At 40.1% G+C, this 15,696-nt stretch overlaps 1 protein-coding gene across 1 annotated transcript in view; it reads left to right on the top strand.

Moving 5' to 3' along the window:
* PPEF1 (protein phosphatase with EF-hand domain 1) overlaps positions 1 to 12,903 on the top strand; it is a 79,060-nt gene extending 66,157 nt beyond the window's left edge. The window contains exons 15-16 of the mRNA XM_077480756.1: positions 7,529 to 7,613; positions 9,012 to 12,903. Of these exons, the coding sequence (XP_077336882.1) occupies positions 7,529 to 7,613; positions 9,012 to 9,211 (285 nt within the window). The 3' untranslated portion in view covers positions 9,212 to 12,903. The remainder of the gene's footprint in view (positions 1 to 7,528; positions 7,614 to 9,011) is intronic.
* Positions 12,904 to 15,696: the final 2,793 nt, after the last annotated feature.

Below are 15,696 nucleotides of genomic sequence, written 5' to 3'. Positions count from 1 at the left end.
AGGTCCAATCTAGGAAAGTGATGTCATCCATCTGCTGTAGACAGAAGGAAGGATTTCCTTAAACTCCTCTTCCCAGTTATCCCTCATTCCCTAGCACTGTAACTTTTTTAGCAAGTCACAAAGTGAAAGGAGAAGCTGAAGCTGAATTTAATCGAAAATATAAATACTTGTATCCTCGAGACCTTAAACCCACAGTTAAACCAAAAGAAGCACAAAAAAAAACTTATAAAGTGTGGTACATTTTCTCCAACAGGGAAAAAATATTGAGATATATATATAACCACTTGCTTACTGGGCACTTATACCTAACCTCCTGACTAGGCCAATTTTCAGCTTTGAGGGCTGTCGCACTTTGAATGACATTTGCACATTCAGGCAACAGTGGACCCATATAAAATTTTGTATCATTTAACTACCACTGGGCTTTTTATTTTTTGCTAAACAAATTAAAAAATATGGAAAATTGTGAAAAAATACTTTTTTTAGTTTCTGTTATACCATTTAGCAAATAAGTAATTTGTCTCCTTCACTGATGTGCACTGATGAGGCTGCACTGTTAGGCACTGATAGGCGGCACTCATGGGCACTGATAGGCAGCACTTATGGGCATTGATCGGTGGCACTGATGGGCACCGATAGGTGGCACTGATGGGCATTGATAGGTGGCACTAATGGGCACGCTGTGACAGCACATGGGGAAAGTACTGCCGATAGCTGGCAAGTCTGTTTACACCATCATCAGCTGTAAATGGACACAGCTGATCATGTAGTTAAGGGCTACTGTGATTGGCCCTGTACCATGATCTGTGATCGACTGTGACCAAAGGACTCAGCGATTACAGAGCATGACGGATGCGCTCCCCAGGGGGCGTGCAAGGGGCATTGTTTTGGGAGGGTGTCCATCAGAGAAGAGCAGCTTTTTTTTATGCGGGTAACAGGAGGTGAGGAAGAAGACAGCGGCGGGAGCAGAGAAGATAACACAAGAAGACAGCTCAGGAAGAAGACAACAGCAGGAGAAGACGGCACCGGGAGAAGACGGCACCAGAAGAAGACGGCACCAGGAGAGACGGTGATGGGAGAAGATGGCACCAAGAAAAGATGGCACCAGGAGAGATGGTGGTGGAAGAAGATGGCACCGGGAGAAGACGATAGCGGGAGAAGACGATAGCGGGAGAGACGGCGGTGGGAGAAGGAGGCTCAGAGCTATTTTTTAAATAAAGGATTTGTCAAAAACCGGTTCTTGTTTTTTTTTTACATTTCACATGTTTTTGGGGTGAATGGGTAGAGGTACGATGTACCCAATACATATTCACATACTGAATGGGATCTGAGGGCCCCCTTCTTACAGGGGGGCTTGCAGATTCCGATAAGCCTCCCCACCTGCAAACACCAACAACCACTGGCCAGGGTTGTTAGGAAGAAGCCCTTGTTCAAGAGCTCCCCAAAGCACCCATCCCCCCCCCCCATGTTTAGGGCATGTGGCCTGGTATGGTTCAGGATGGAGAGGGGGCACTCGCACGTCCCCCCCTTTCCTGACCTGCCGGGCTGCATGCTCGGATAAGGGTTCGGCATGGATTTTGGGGGGGACCCCACACCATGTTTTTAAAAAAAATTGGGGGATTGGTCCCCTCTGAATTCATACTAGACCTAAAAGGCCTGGTATGGACTTGGAGGGGGGAGGCAACACAGTTTTTTTTGCGATTTTTTTTAATTTTTTTTGCTGGCTATTTTTTTTTCTTTACATTTAGCTGTCAGCTTATGACTCATCGGTTCTTAACTACTTCCCACCCGGCCAATGTATATATACGGCTGGATGGGAGCTCTCTACTTCTGACTGGATGTTCCTGAATGTCCTTCAGAAGTAGGGGGATCGCACACGCGTGTGCCCGCGCAGCAGCGCGATCCCAATGCGCTCGTTTCACCCGGACACAACGCATCTTGGATCGGCAGAAGGGCTCTGTGATTGGCCCTCCTTATCACATGACGGCCATGTCCAATCACAGCCAATAAACAGTAAACAAACAGCCGGTTGCTAGACAATTGGCTCTCCTCTCCTCACACGGAAGTCGTCGCTGAGGAGAGGAGAGCGGATCGCTGCAGCCGGCTGGTGATCAGTGAGTATGAGCGGTTTTATACAGCTTTTTACTCACTGATCACCAACCTAGTGAAAACACACATCACCAAACAGTGTAAACACAATGTCCCCAAAACACACATGTTCCAAAAACACACATGTCCCCAAATAATAAAAACAAATGTCCCCAATAATAAAAACACATGTCCCCCACAGATGTCCCACTAAAATCACATGTCCCAATGATTATCTGCACACATATGTCCGTGATCACCTGCACACATATGTACATGATCATTTGCGTACATCTGTCCGTGATCACGCAAACCAATTATTATACACTTAACAGAATTTTATCAAACGCATGTAGCAGAATACATTTTGGCTTAAAATTTTGACAAAATTTGATTTTATTGGATTTATTTTAAAATAGAAAAAATAAAATATTGTTTTTTTTCCAAATTTCCGCTCTTTTTTCACTTATATCGCAAAAAATAAAAGACGGAGTCGTGAATAAATATCACCAAAATAAAGCTCTATTTGTGTAAATAAAATGATAAAAATTTAATTTGGGTACAGCGTAGCATGACCGCACAGTTGTCATTGAAATTGCGAGGGTATAAAAATGCAAAACGCAATGATGTGAACCTAGACTTAAGGAATTTATTTAGCTCTTCCAAGCTCCTACCTAGGGACTACAAAATAATTAGTCCCTATGTTGTGGATAACAGACTAGGTGAAAGGCTCGAGTAGTTTAACAAAAACAACTAGGAAGGCTGACACCATTTAATTCAAAAGAATGCTGTGTTTTGTCAGCCCATAACAGGACTTAGAGCATTTCTGGCAGATCAGCTGGACATTTTCCATATTTTCGGGGAATCTAATGGGATAAAACATGGGAAAATGTGCAAGTATTGCAGAGTATGTACTGAAAACAACAGTTTTTTTTTTTTTTTTTTTGCCCTGACATACATTCACACATTAACCATTAACCAAATGCAAACACCTCACAGTTTTTTACTTTTATCCCAGGGCTCTGTTACTGTTATTTTTCTCTACTTTCTGTTTAGATGACAGTGGATTTTGCAGACAGAAAGTAAGGGAAAATCTGCAACAGGACATAGAGAGAAATAGGAAACAGGAAGGAAGGCAAAGTCTGTCTAAAGCCTCGTACACACGATCGTATGTTTGGAAGGGGAATGTGTGATGACAGGCTGTTGGCGGAAAATCCGACCGTTTGTATGCTCCATCGGACAATGCCAATTTTTGTTGGATTTTCTGCAGACAAATGTTGGGTGGCAGGATTTAACATTTTCGGCAGACAAATGTTTGTTGTCGGATTTTCCGACCGTGTGTACACAAGTCCGTCAGACAAAAGTCCAAAGTACAAACACGCATTCTCGGAAGCAAGGACAAGCGGTCGGTCTTGTAAACTAGCGTTTGTAATGGAGAATTAACATTTGTGATGTGGCAAAAATTGAAATCTCGAAATGGAGCGCACATTCTCTTCTTCTTTAATGGGATAATAATGAAGCTGCTTTGCTGGTGATACTGATGGAGTTATTGCAAACAAATTTTCAAAGCCTTTTTTTTCTAGTAATATCAAGAATAATATTATTATACTTTTTTTTTTTTTTGGGCAAGTTACCATAACACCATTATCCTGTAGTTTTTGAGATCAAAGGTACAACTATGATGGTGTCCCTTGTCAATTTTACATTGTATTTTCTTTTTTATGTAAGTACCTACTCCTAAACTGTCATTTGAAGTAAAACACATAGCCAAGTATTATTATTCACAATTTTTTTTATTGTGCATTAAAAAAAGAAAACAAATAAAATTAGACATGCTATCTGCCAATAGAACTTAACCAACTAGTGCATTATTTGCATCCAAAAATATAGAAAATATAACAAATCAAATTGTTATTATTCAACCAAAAAAATAAAGTAAAAGCCTCATGCAAGTGTCCTGCTTCTTAATATAAGGGGTCAACAATGCCAAGATTTGGTGAAAGCAGGGATCCGTCATCCAGAGATAATTCTTAAAATCATCCGGATTATTCTCCTGGAGGTCCCACAGCAAAGGCATATGACATAAGTGTTCACGATTAATAAAGCAACCAATTTTTGGTCCAAGAAATCCTTCTCCTCCTGTTCCTGGACTGGACTTGGGTCAAAGCAATAACTCCAAGGCCAATAATAAATAACACGTTATCTGCTCCAATTTCGCAACATGTCTGGTTGACGAACGGCCATTCAGAAACAAATTGAAAAGCATGAAATGAAAAGCGCAAACTGAAAAGCGCTAAATGAAAAATGTGAAACGAAAAGTGCAAATCAACACTCACCAATCTTCTAATAACACAAAATTAGCAGAAGGAGCCCAAAGGATGGTGCTAAAGAGCCGAAAAACCACATAGTACGTCACTACGTTCGTATTTGTTGGTCAACAATTCCTTGCGGTTTGTATGCAAGACAAAATCCAGGCACATGCCTTTGGACAAAAGTCCAAGGTTTTGTCGCCGGAAAATCCGATTGTGTGTACGAGGCTTTACAGTCACGGATAAAAGCAAATACATGACAAGGGTTCTAATCATTACTCACTCTAAACAAAACTTAGAAAAAATGCGGATGGACATACATGTGCCCTGAGAATGATAAATACTAGATTGCAGATGCCATGTTTTAAAGAGTCTCTAAAAATTAGAAACACTATCACTCATGGATAGAAACCATCTTTTCCAGTTTTATTCATATTTATATTGTCAAATGTTTTTTCAACTGTAGGTGTGGAGCAATTGTGGTGCACTTGAAATTGTGCTTGTTCTATCTACACAGCGATATTTAGATAGCTAGAACATATTTAATAGCCTTACTTTCTTTCTTTTGCCCATGATGAATTCTGACCCATTATTTTTAAGACAGCCTATGTACTTAATTAAAAAGGAATATAACTGGTGTAGCCAAATAAGAACATAAAAAAAAAAGAATATAAATAAAATGGTCAAATGCTGCTGACACCAGTGAAGTGATTTTACCTCCCTTCACAACAAGCTGATAAAACTGCAATAGTGTAGAGCAATATCTGTCTCGAATACTACTAAAAATACAGTGCTTATCATCCACTCAGATAAAAATATGTGCACATACATCTAATACTATGAAACAATTCAACATAAATCAAACAATGCACGAAATGCAATCCAAAAAAATGTCCATATATAATAAAACTTCATGCTGTCATTTTACACACTCATGCAGTGATACAGTATATGTAATCCACCATTATATAAATCCCACCAACTCCCAACACCAGTACATTCCAGGATAGGTTGGAGGTGGGAGGGGACATTTTTAAGAATCTCACCTGAATGCTATGACCCCTGCATTACCAGTAGATAAGGTGGGTGGTCTGATGTCCAAAATTCCTTATCTGCTTATACCGCAATAATAGTCTTCACTCTTTGTGTACTGGTATTGGGAAGCACTAATTTTCGTTGGAAAAAAAAAATTATTATTATTATTATTGTTATTATACAGGTTTTATATAGCGCCAACAGTTTGCTCAGCGCTTTACAACATGAGGGCAGACATTAGTTACATTACAATTTGGTACAAGAGGAATCAGAGGGCCCTGCTCATTAGAGCTTACAATCTAAAAAGAGCTAGAGCTTACAATCTTTACTTACTTGGTGGAATATATATAATGCTGGATGACATATCACTGCATGAACTGTTCGTGTAAAATGACAGCGTGAAGTTCTATCATATATGGACACTCATTTGGATTGCATTCATGCGTTGTTTGATTTATGTTGAATGGTTTCACAGTATTAGATATATGTGCACTTTTTTTAGCCGAGTAGCTAAATATTAGCTCTTGTACACACGATCGGATATTCCGATGGAAAATGTCCGATTAGACCGTGTTGTCGGACAATCCGACCGTGTGTGGGCTCCATCGGACTGTTTCCGTCGGAATATTCGACCGACAAAGTTTTAGAGCTGGGCTATAAAATTTTCCGACAACATGATCTGATCGGACTTTGTCCGATCGTTTGTAGAGAATTCCCATCGGACAAAGTGCCACGCATGCTCAGATCAAATTACGAGACCAAAGCTATTGGCTACTAGCCTGAACGTAGTCCCGTCGTAACGAACGGACGTCATCACGTATTGAACGATCGGACTTTGCGACAACTTTGTCAGACCGTGTTTCGGACAAAATCCGACGGATTTTGTTGTCGGAATGTCCGACCGTGTGTACAAGGGCTTAGAGTTAGATATTGCGCTACACTATTACAGTTTTATCAGCCTATGTGCTTAGATCTTCTCTTTTTTGCAAATAATATATTTAGTAAAATATTTGGTAGCATATTCTAAGTTTTTTTTTTTTTTTTATTTGTTTTACTCTCTCTACATTTCATTAATTTTTAATTTTGCAAACCCGATTTACTTTTTGCAACTTTTGTTGCATTAGTTATTTTTAAATGATTAAAATCTTTCTTTAGTTTTATATTTTGTAAGTGCCCTGCTCTTTTTGTTTAGAGGTAGGTCACATAGGTTTTATATTATTGAGACACTCCTATTTATATTCTGTTTATTTTGTAAACACTATTTTATCCTTTTCTATGTTTCGGAGGGCAGCCAGCAGCAATTGGGTAATCTCTTTTCAAGTGAAAAAAAATCCTGACTATACCAATTCTATAAAATGTTCCCTCCCACATCCTCCTACCTATCCGGCTTAACCTTTTTAAAAAAGCGTAAGTAAGTGAGCGCTTGACAATGACTGTAAATTCCAGGAGCTTTAACATCGCCCATAGGCTCCCATGGCCCAGAGGTTGTCAGCACTCCCTCCTCTGCAGCAGCAACTCACTGACATAGGGAAGCAAGAGCTGCAGGGGGACATGGGGGAGGGAGCACGTTCAAGAATAGTTACAGTTATGCCGCGTACACATGACCGGACTTTCTGGCAGACTAGGTCCGACAGCCTTCCTGACTGACTTTTTAGCGGAATTCAGACGGACTTCCGAACGAATGGACTTGATGATGTAAGACGGGGCTAAAAAAGGAAGTTCAATAGCCAATAGCCAATAGCTTCCCTTGTGTCGTATTTGGTCCATCGGACCAGCATACAGACGAACGGTTTTCCTGATAGGAATTGAGTCCGTCGGACAGATTTGAAACATGTTCTATTTCTAGGTCCATCTGATTTTTAAAATGAAAAATGATCAGATTAGCCCACACACGATCGGATTGTCCAATGGACTGATTCCTAGTCTGACGGAAAGTCCAGTCATTTGTACGCAGCATTAGGTTTTTCTTCCACTTTAAAATTTCTTGATTTTGTCTTACAAGTATGTGCTTGTTGATTACGTGTTGGGTCATGTTATGGTAATAGTCACTACTTCGACTTTTAATATACCTTTTTATACTTTGTTTTGCAAACTAGGTGCAACCAAGCTTGGTAGAAACATTATACAGATACAGAGCAGACTTGGAGAGCATATTCAATATAATTGACAAGGATCACTCAGGTAAACTGATATCTTGTAGTAAGCATATCCATTAAATGTTTCCTTCTTCTTGGAAAGATAAAGATAATAGGATAGTCATCCAAACCCTTTTTATAAGAAAGCATTTTAATTATAAAATGTAATCACTGAAAAATGGTGTAACTTATTGTCAGTGTTGTGCACAAAAGCACCTCCTAATATACAGGAAAATATATATACTAGATATAGACAAGGAATTTTGTACCACCTTCCATGCCATATGGACCCAAATCTTTGGTGTCTGAATTGTACGCTGGAATCTCCAGGGCAGTGCTTTTTTGAGTCATGGACCCTTTTAGGAATCTGATTAAAGCTATGGCTATGGAGCTACCCTTCCCAGAAATATTCACAACTTTGCATACAATGATTATATTTACTTAATTTTATTCAAATTGAATTAGTTCATACATAAATGACATACAATTAGTTTGAATAAAGTAAACAGTCTTCAAAAATTCACTTAGCCTAAATTCTGCTCAAATTTACAACTACTACTACTAGGAAATGATGATTAGCACTTGCTATTATGAAGTGGCACAAGATGGCGGTTGTGTAGAGAATAATAATATCAATTTAAATGGTAAACATGGGTCAAGAGATGCTTAGCGGCCAGCACTATTTGCAGTGACAGGGTGCGTTTTCTTTACTTTCTTTCAATGGGAAAAAGGGGAGGGCTGTGTAATGAAGGTAAATGTTTTTTTTTATCTGACCCTCATGGACAGGGGAGCAGACATTCTAAACATCTGGAAGTGTTAAATACATGCAGCGTTCAGGGAGCAGCAAAGTGGTGGTGTTCCAACACATGGGTCACCAGAATGCTAAGTATATTCCATACTTTTTTATAGGTATGTTCCTGGATGCAAGTTACCCTGTGCTAACAGTAACACTTTAGAACGGTTATAAAGATATCATTTTTTTCTTAAAATAATAAACATGTTATACCTACCCGATGGTAGTACACAGAGTGGCCCCAAACCTCCTCTTCTGGGGTCTCCTACCAGTGATTTCTGCTTCTTCTCTTTTCCGAGGGCCCCCATAGCAAGCTGCTTGCTGTGGGAGCACTTATGTAGGCTCGTTCCCAAGCCAGGCTTTGTGTGCCCATAGACACACACAGCATGCTGAAAAAGGGCACAGCATCGGATCGAAAGAGGAGCCAGGTAGGTATTTAAGGGAAGTGCTGGAGGGAGCTGATCATAAAAGGTTTTTTACCTTAATGCAAAAAATACATTAAGTTAAAAAACCTCATGCCTTTAGAACCACTTCAAATAAACCGAGCATTTAGTCAATAAGTTAATTAATCATGATAAGTGAAGTGTTTTTCTTCATGCACCCTTTATATCCCATAGCTTTTATGAAATTGTGTTTTTATATCCTATTTAGGCCTTATTTCCACTGAGGAATTTCGTCAAATGTGGAAACTTTTTAGCTCTCATCTTCATATCAGTATAGATGATGCGACCATTGATGACTTGGCCCACAGCATAGACTCAAACAAAGATGGTAGCATTGACTTTAATGAGTTTTTGGAAGCATTCCGTGTGGTTCATAAATTTGAAAGGCAGGATAGCAAGAAAAGATGAAAGCTTTCAGTATGTCATGTGGGCCATGGTGAAGAAATATCTCACAACAAGAAGATTGTGGTTGCTCCTCTGAACCTTACAGTTGGTGTTCTTATTGGAGAAAGTCATGGTGCCAACTGTCACTGAAATACAGAGTGGCCTTCCAGAGGAGAAGCAAAACTTTCCTGACAATGGATCAACAGGCAGTGAAGGAGTAACTTTGTGGACTTTTATCGGGTTTTATCCATACAGATAAACTAAGTAACGATTTTGATATGTTGATATATTTTGACATGGATAATTGCAAAGGTTCTGTGGCATGTTGGAGATGTTCTGTCTGATAGAAATACATGATATACAGGAAATTCTGTATGAAATGGATATCAATGATTGCATAGATACATTCAATGCTTTCTTAGAAAAGATGAAGTGTGGTTCTAGCCTAATTATTTTCAACAAATAGTTCACACACATTTTAATAACATTTCTTGAATATAATTTTAAATAATTTACTTTAAATGCTTTTTAAACAAAGCTACAAATGTAATATATGTTACAGTGTATGTCAGAATACTTAAAGAGCAGCTGCATCTGACTGGATGCAGCGGCTATTTGGACAGGAATTATTAGTCGGATGGAAGGAGGCCACAGAGTGAATTTCAGCCAGCGTATCATGAATCTTCTGAAATTCCCATAGTGTATGGTCTGCTTTAGTAGATTTAGGCCTTACATAATATATCCATGGCTTTTCCTTATCTTGGTAAAACGATTATGGCTATGTAGTTCTGAATTCATTTTCAGAGCAAAAAATATTTCCTTTGTATGATACCCTTATTTCTTCTAAAAGTTGCCTAGTCCCCTGCCACCTCCTGATCACCCTTTTGGTCAGCAATGCTGCCTACCCTACTAAAGGACCACAAGAAAGGTTCAAGAAGTCAACTCAACTGTTACATAAAATGTGTGATTATATATAGCTGCTTATGTACACCTCTGGGATATACCGTATATACTTGCATGTAAGCCAACCCGAATATAAGCCGAGGCACCTAATTTTACGGCAAAAAACTGGGAAAATATATTGACTCAAGTATAAGCCTAGGGTGGGAAACGCAGCAGCTACTGGTAAATTTTCAGAATGCGGTGCAGCACGGACAACACAGAGGCTGCCGGTGTCACTGTGCCCATTGTTGCAACCTTACCGTGCCCATCACCGCAGCCTCACCATGCCTATCATTGCAACCTTACCGTGCCCATGATTGTAGCCTCGCTGTGCTCATCACCACAACCTCACTGTTCCCATCATTGTAGTCTCAAGCCCATCATTGCCGCCTCATTGTGCCAGTAATTGCAGCCTCACTAGTAGTGACTGCGCCCATTCATGCAGTCAGTACCTGGATTGCACAGCGTGCATCTCCCAATGTATCTTGGAGCTCAATCTGAAATGTTCGGCCGTGCTGTGACAAAAGTCCCGCCCTCCTCCTAGACCATCTTATGTGATAGATGCAGTGTTCTGGTTATCACATGAGCTGGTCTAGGAGGGGGCGGGACTTTTGTCACAGTGCGGCTGAAAGTTTCAGAGTCAGCTCTGAGACACAGCGGTGTCCCGCTGTGTTAGGAAGGGAGAGAGGGGAGCACTGCAGCCACAGTTCAAAGGGACTCCAGGGCAAGCAGCTTAATGCCCGGTATTACTGCCCTCACTTGAGCTTAAGCCGGGGGGGGGGGGGGGGGGGTTTCAGCATAAAAAAATGTGCTGAAAAACTCGGCTTATACTCGAGTATATAGTGAACTTACTTGTCTTCACATGCAGCTTTCACTAAAGGCAACCTAAATTTGTCACTGGTTTACTATTAAGTGTATATAACCCCCAAAAACTCAATTTTTTTATATGCAGAAGATTACCAGTCCTTAGATGTTACTGCATTTGTTTCTTTTCTTTAGGCCTTTACCTCTTTATTTTCTATTGTTAATCTTGCAAATATACTTCCTTACTTCCTGTCCCTTCATGCCTATATTCATTTCTTCAATGTATTTATGGAGCAAGCCACAGTTGTCACCCAAGGTCCTGTCATGATTTCACTACAAAAAGGTCTTTCCCTCTTCATCTCCATTACATGGGGAGGGGAATTGGTAGAATACAGAAAATCTTGTAAGGAAGATATTATTTCTAGTTTTAGTTCAGCTCACAGGAAGTGACAAGGACACTGCCTTTCTGTCAACAGGTATTTTCTGAAAATGTTCTTATCCTGTAAACAGAAAACAAACTCAACCACCACCCACCACATTTGAGAACCGGTAAGCTGCAATATATAACATTTTCTTCTTGGGATTACATATTCTTTAAAGTGGGACATCAATTTTAAAATAGATATATTTCCTAGGGAAAATGTTAAAATGTTGTGCCTAAGCAGTGTTCTGAAAAAAATTACTTTTCTTCTAGACTAGAGCCTCCTATAAAAATAACAGAGCACTTCTTGGTATATAAGGGTTGCCTAGGCACTCCTGTGCATACAGCCTCCTAGCTGTATTTGTTGAGTGTTAGACTAAGACAGCCCACACATGTTCATTTTTTTTTTCATGTAACCAACAAAATGTCCTGCTTCTCATATCCACGCATTTGTGGTAGATGGGGCAATCCTTATCACTGTGGTATTGTATACTGATAGTGTTGACTCTTCCCTGCTGTCAAATTACAATGATCACTGTTGCCAGCTATAGACGGTGGCACTGATCATTCAAAAAATACCCAACAGACTGGTTGTACACAAGTCAATTGAGTCTATAGATTAACTTGTGTACAACCAGCCTGTACATACATAGATTCAACCGGTCCCTGCTGAACCGACAAATTTAAATCCACGTTTGGTCAGCTTAAGAAACTGTTGCTGCTAGTCTCATGAGAGCGGAAATGAGACTTAGTAATGCCACTACGGCAGCTCATTGTTGTTTTTGCTGGAGGCTCTGACATTAGGAAGCAAAAGCCCTGTCTTATTAATATTTATTGCCTGAAGACCTTTCACGGGAGAGGGATAAGGGCCATGGGATCCTCCAAAATTCTTAGAAAAGAGGACACTCTTCTCTTGGTAAAGATAGCACAGTCTAGCGTCACGGCTGGGGACCATAAGATAGCTGCTGAATAGTTAAAGTCTCATAGCTGGTCTCTCGGATTATGTGGTTGTAGAGAGTCAGTCGGAATCTCCAGGATCGCTATCAGTAATGGTAATGGTAAAAGATCAGTTTGCTGGGAGACCACTGGCAATGCTGGTGACCAGTCTTTTTATTTTTATTGACTTATGTTAGGGATATTTTTTAAGAAGGATTTCAAATAAAGTAAGTGTAGAACACAATTAACAAGGTAGAGCACAGTAACTAATTTGGAAACCAATCTGAACACACATTTTCCTAAATGGTCTTTTCATCAGATCTAAATTCATCTTTAAGTACACTGATTTCCTTCATTTGTTCGAAGCTCATCAGAAAGAAGAAACTTTCTTCCTCTGGCTGTCTTAGATCTCATGATTAGTGATTAGAGTAAATTCCTCAGTAATGGAATCCACCTTGTCTTATTTGTATTTGATTTATGAAATGTATGGAAGTTAGTCATGTATTTTTTTAGTCTTGTAACCTCTCAGTTGTGATTACTAACATGAAAATAATATGTAAACCTACTAGAACATTTACAGTTTCATAACCATTAAATTGTCTATATTAAATGCGTGACTGGTACTGCTGTCATTATTATATACCGTTCATTATGTTTAAGTATTTTGTTTTCCTGGGCGTCACCTATTGGATAGTAAGGTATTGTGTATTCCTTACCTGCTTTTCTTAAGCTACTTTCACACTGAGGTGCTTTACAGGCGCTACAGCGCTAAAAATAGCGCCTGTAAAGAGCTTCTCCAGCGTGAGAGCTCGAGGACTTTCACACTGGAGCTGTGCACTTGCAGGACGGTCAAAAAAGTCCTGCAAGCCACATCTTTGCAGAGTTGTAGGAGGGATGTATTCACTGCTCCTAAAGCGCCCCTTCCCATTGAAAACAATAGGGCAGTGCTGCTAAACCGCCAGTTAAAACTGCCCAGCTAGCGGCCGAAGAGCTCCTCTAAAAATAGCGCCACTTTACCGCCAGCGCCCGCCCCCCCTCATTGTGAAAGTAGCCTAAATACTGGGTGGCACAGTGGTGTATTGAGTAGCAATCTTGCCTAGCAGTAAAAAGGGTCACTAGTTTGAATGCCAACCACAATACCTGCCTGGAGTTTGCATGTTCTCTCTGTGCCCACGTGGGGGTACTCCAGCTTCCTCCCACACTCCAAAGACATGCTGGTAGGTCAATTGGCTTCTGTCTAAATCGGCCCTAGTATATTAATGTGAGTTAGGGACCTAAGATTGTAAGCTCCTTGAGGGTAGGGACTGATGTGAATGTACAATGTAAATGTAAAGCGCTGCTTAAATTAACAGCACTATATAAGTACCTTAAATAATAAATAATAATAATAAATAAGCTACAATGTCCTTGACTGATCTTTACATGGATGCTGAAAGGGTTGTTGTAATGTTTATATTTTTCATACCCGCAGCATGGAAAAATGTTCTATTGTGTCCTATGGTAGAGCTTTTTAGACCTATTCCATATTTTACTTATTACAGGTATTTATATTGTGCTAACAATTCACACATTGCTTTACATATTATATAGTCAATTTAGTCCCCGGCCTTAAAGAGCTTTCAATCTGAGGTCTCTATCACACATGCATACATACATACTAGAGCCAACTTGGACAGGAGCAAGTTAACCAGCATGTCTTTGGACTGCAGGAAGAAGCCCATACACAGACAGGAAGAACTCCACTACCATACTGCGAAATCCATACATACAGTCTCCTGATCAGAATTAAAAGCAGGTACCCCAGTGTAAGGAAGAAGTTCTAACCACTGTACTGTCCAAGTCTGTCTAAAGTCAAACAATGTTGGGTCAAATCTCATCCAGTTCAGCGAGGAATAGCCAACATTCAAACTATTTATGGGCTGGCTGGTTTTACAGAAGCCGATCCATTAATCAACTTCAGTACAACCAACCTGTTTTATTTTTTGCATGCGATCACTGCTTTCGGCTTTAGCTGCTGGCAATGATCATTGTACCGCTGCAGGAGGAAATCAAGCAATTTTCTTTCCTTCCACCTGTGGTGAAGCAAATGATAGTAAATGTTTCCCACTGAAATAAATATTTATCTGCAATAGTCCAGGAGTTATGCTATGTCTGGTTAGTACAGGTGTAAATTTTACTTAACAGGGTTCTACTTTCAGGTTGGGTTCACATCTATGGGAATTGGATGCAGGTTTCTCGGCATCCAATTCGCACCTGACCTGAATCCAATTCCCACCTGCATCCAATTCGCATAGCAGGAGACTGTAACCAGCGCTCTATGTAGCCGGTTCACATGTCTCCAGGACGACTGTGTAGCGCACTGCACAGAAACGATGTGCGTCTTTGCCTCAGTTTCAGGGCCAAATTCAGGCAAAGATTCTGCCCTGATTCATCCCTGAAACAGAGAAAAGGGATGGACAGCATTGCTGTGCCATCCGTGGACAGTTTAGGTGTGAACCGGGCCTAAATGTTTCTGCTCATAAAAGAGCATGTCTAATGATCCTGCTTTACTCTCTCTGATGGTGTTGAGCTCCAACACCTGGGAAAAATAGACTCAGGACCCTGTCTATTTCCCTTTCTATATTACTTTCCTTTCCTCTTTCTCTATTTTTTTTCTAATTTGTTGTTGAGTGACAGAGTCATCGACTGGATGTTTGGATCCTCCACTGAGCTGGAGGTAAAACGTTGCCTACTGCCACTAGTGGAGGGAGTGGGAATTCCAGGAAACACCCAGATAGCTGTCATGAGATGCTTATTCCAAGCTAAGAACTCGAGATATACAATCTATATCGATATATAATCAATATATACAAAACAAGGGGCGTTAAAGAAATATGACTTGATTTTGAAACTCTGGTGGGAAGCAAGAGGCATTATTGTGTAATTTCTACTAGTCTGGAAAGAAAACTGAAAGGACAGGTACTGACTTAAAAGAAAATAGACCCTGAGAGATCGAAAGAAGAGTGAATGAGAGGAATGGATGGAGTTGAGAGGATGTAGCGCATTGGTTGTGAATTTAGACTCAAACAGAATTCTAGACAGGTCCTCATGCAGGACGATCTCCCCACACAGGCAACATTCAACATGTGTACAATCGATATTACACTTATTGCTTTTGTGTGGGGCATAAAGTATTGGGGAGAGAGGTTGGGCTCTGGTGGGAATGTCTGTTTTGATACATCATGTAAAAATTACGAAATTTGTGAATAAAGAAATAAAGTTTTATAAAAAAAATTTTTTAAGCAACTATTCTTGGACATCATATGGCACCTTGGATGCTGTCCCTGTGCCCGGCTAAATTTTAATAGGCCTGGTTGGGAACAGTGCCCAATTTCTTGCATTTACGCAGCTAGACCAGTTGATATGC

The sequence above is a fragment of the Lithobates pipiens genome, unplaced genomic scaffold (assembly GCF_037356315.1).
Source record: "Lithobates pipiens isolate NorthernLeopardFrog02 unplaced genomic scaffold, aLitPip1_a1.2 Scaffold_16, whole genome shotgun sequence".
NCBI lineage: Eukaryota > Metazoa > Chordata > Amphibia > Anura > Ranidae > Lithobates > Lithobates pipiens.
This window is presented reverse-complemented; position numbering and strand designations above follow the sequence as displayed.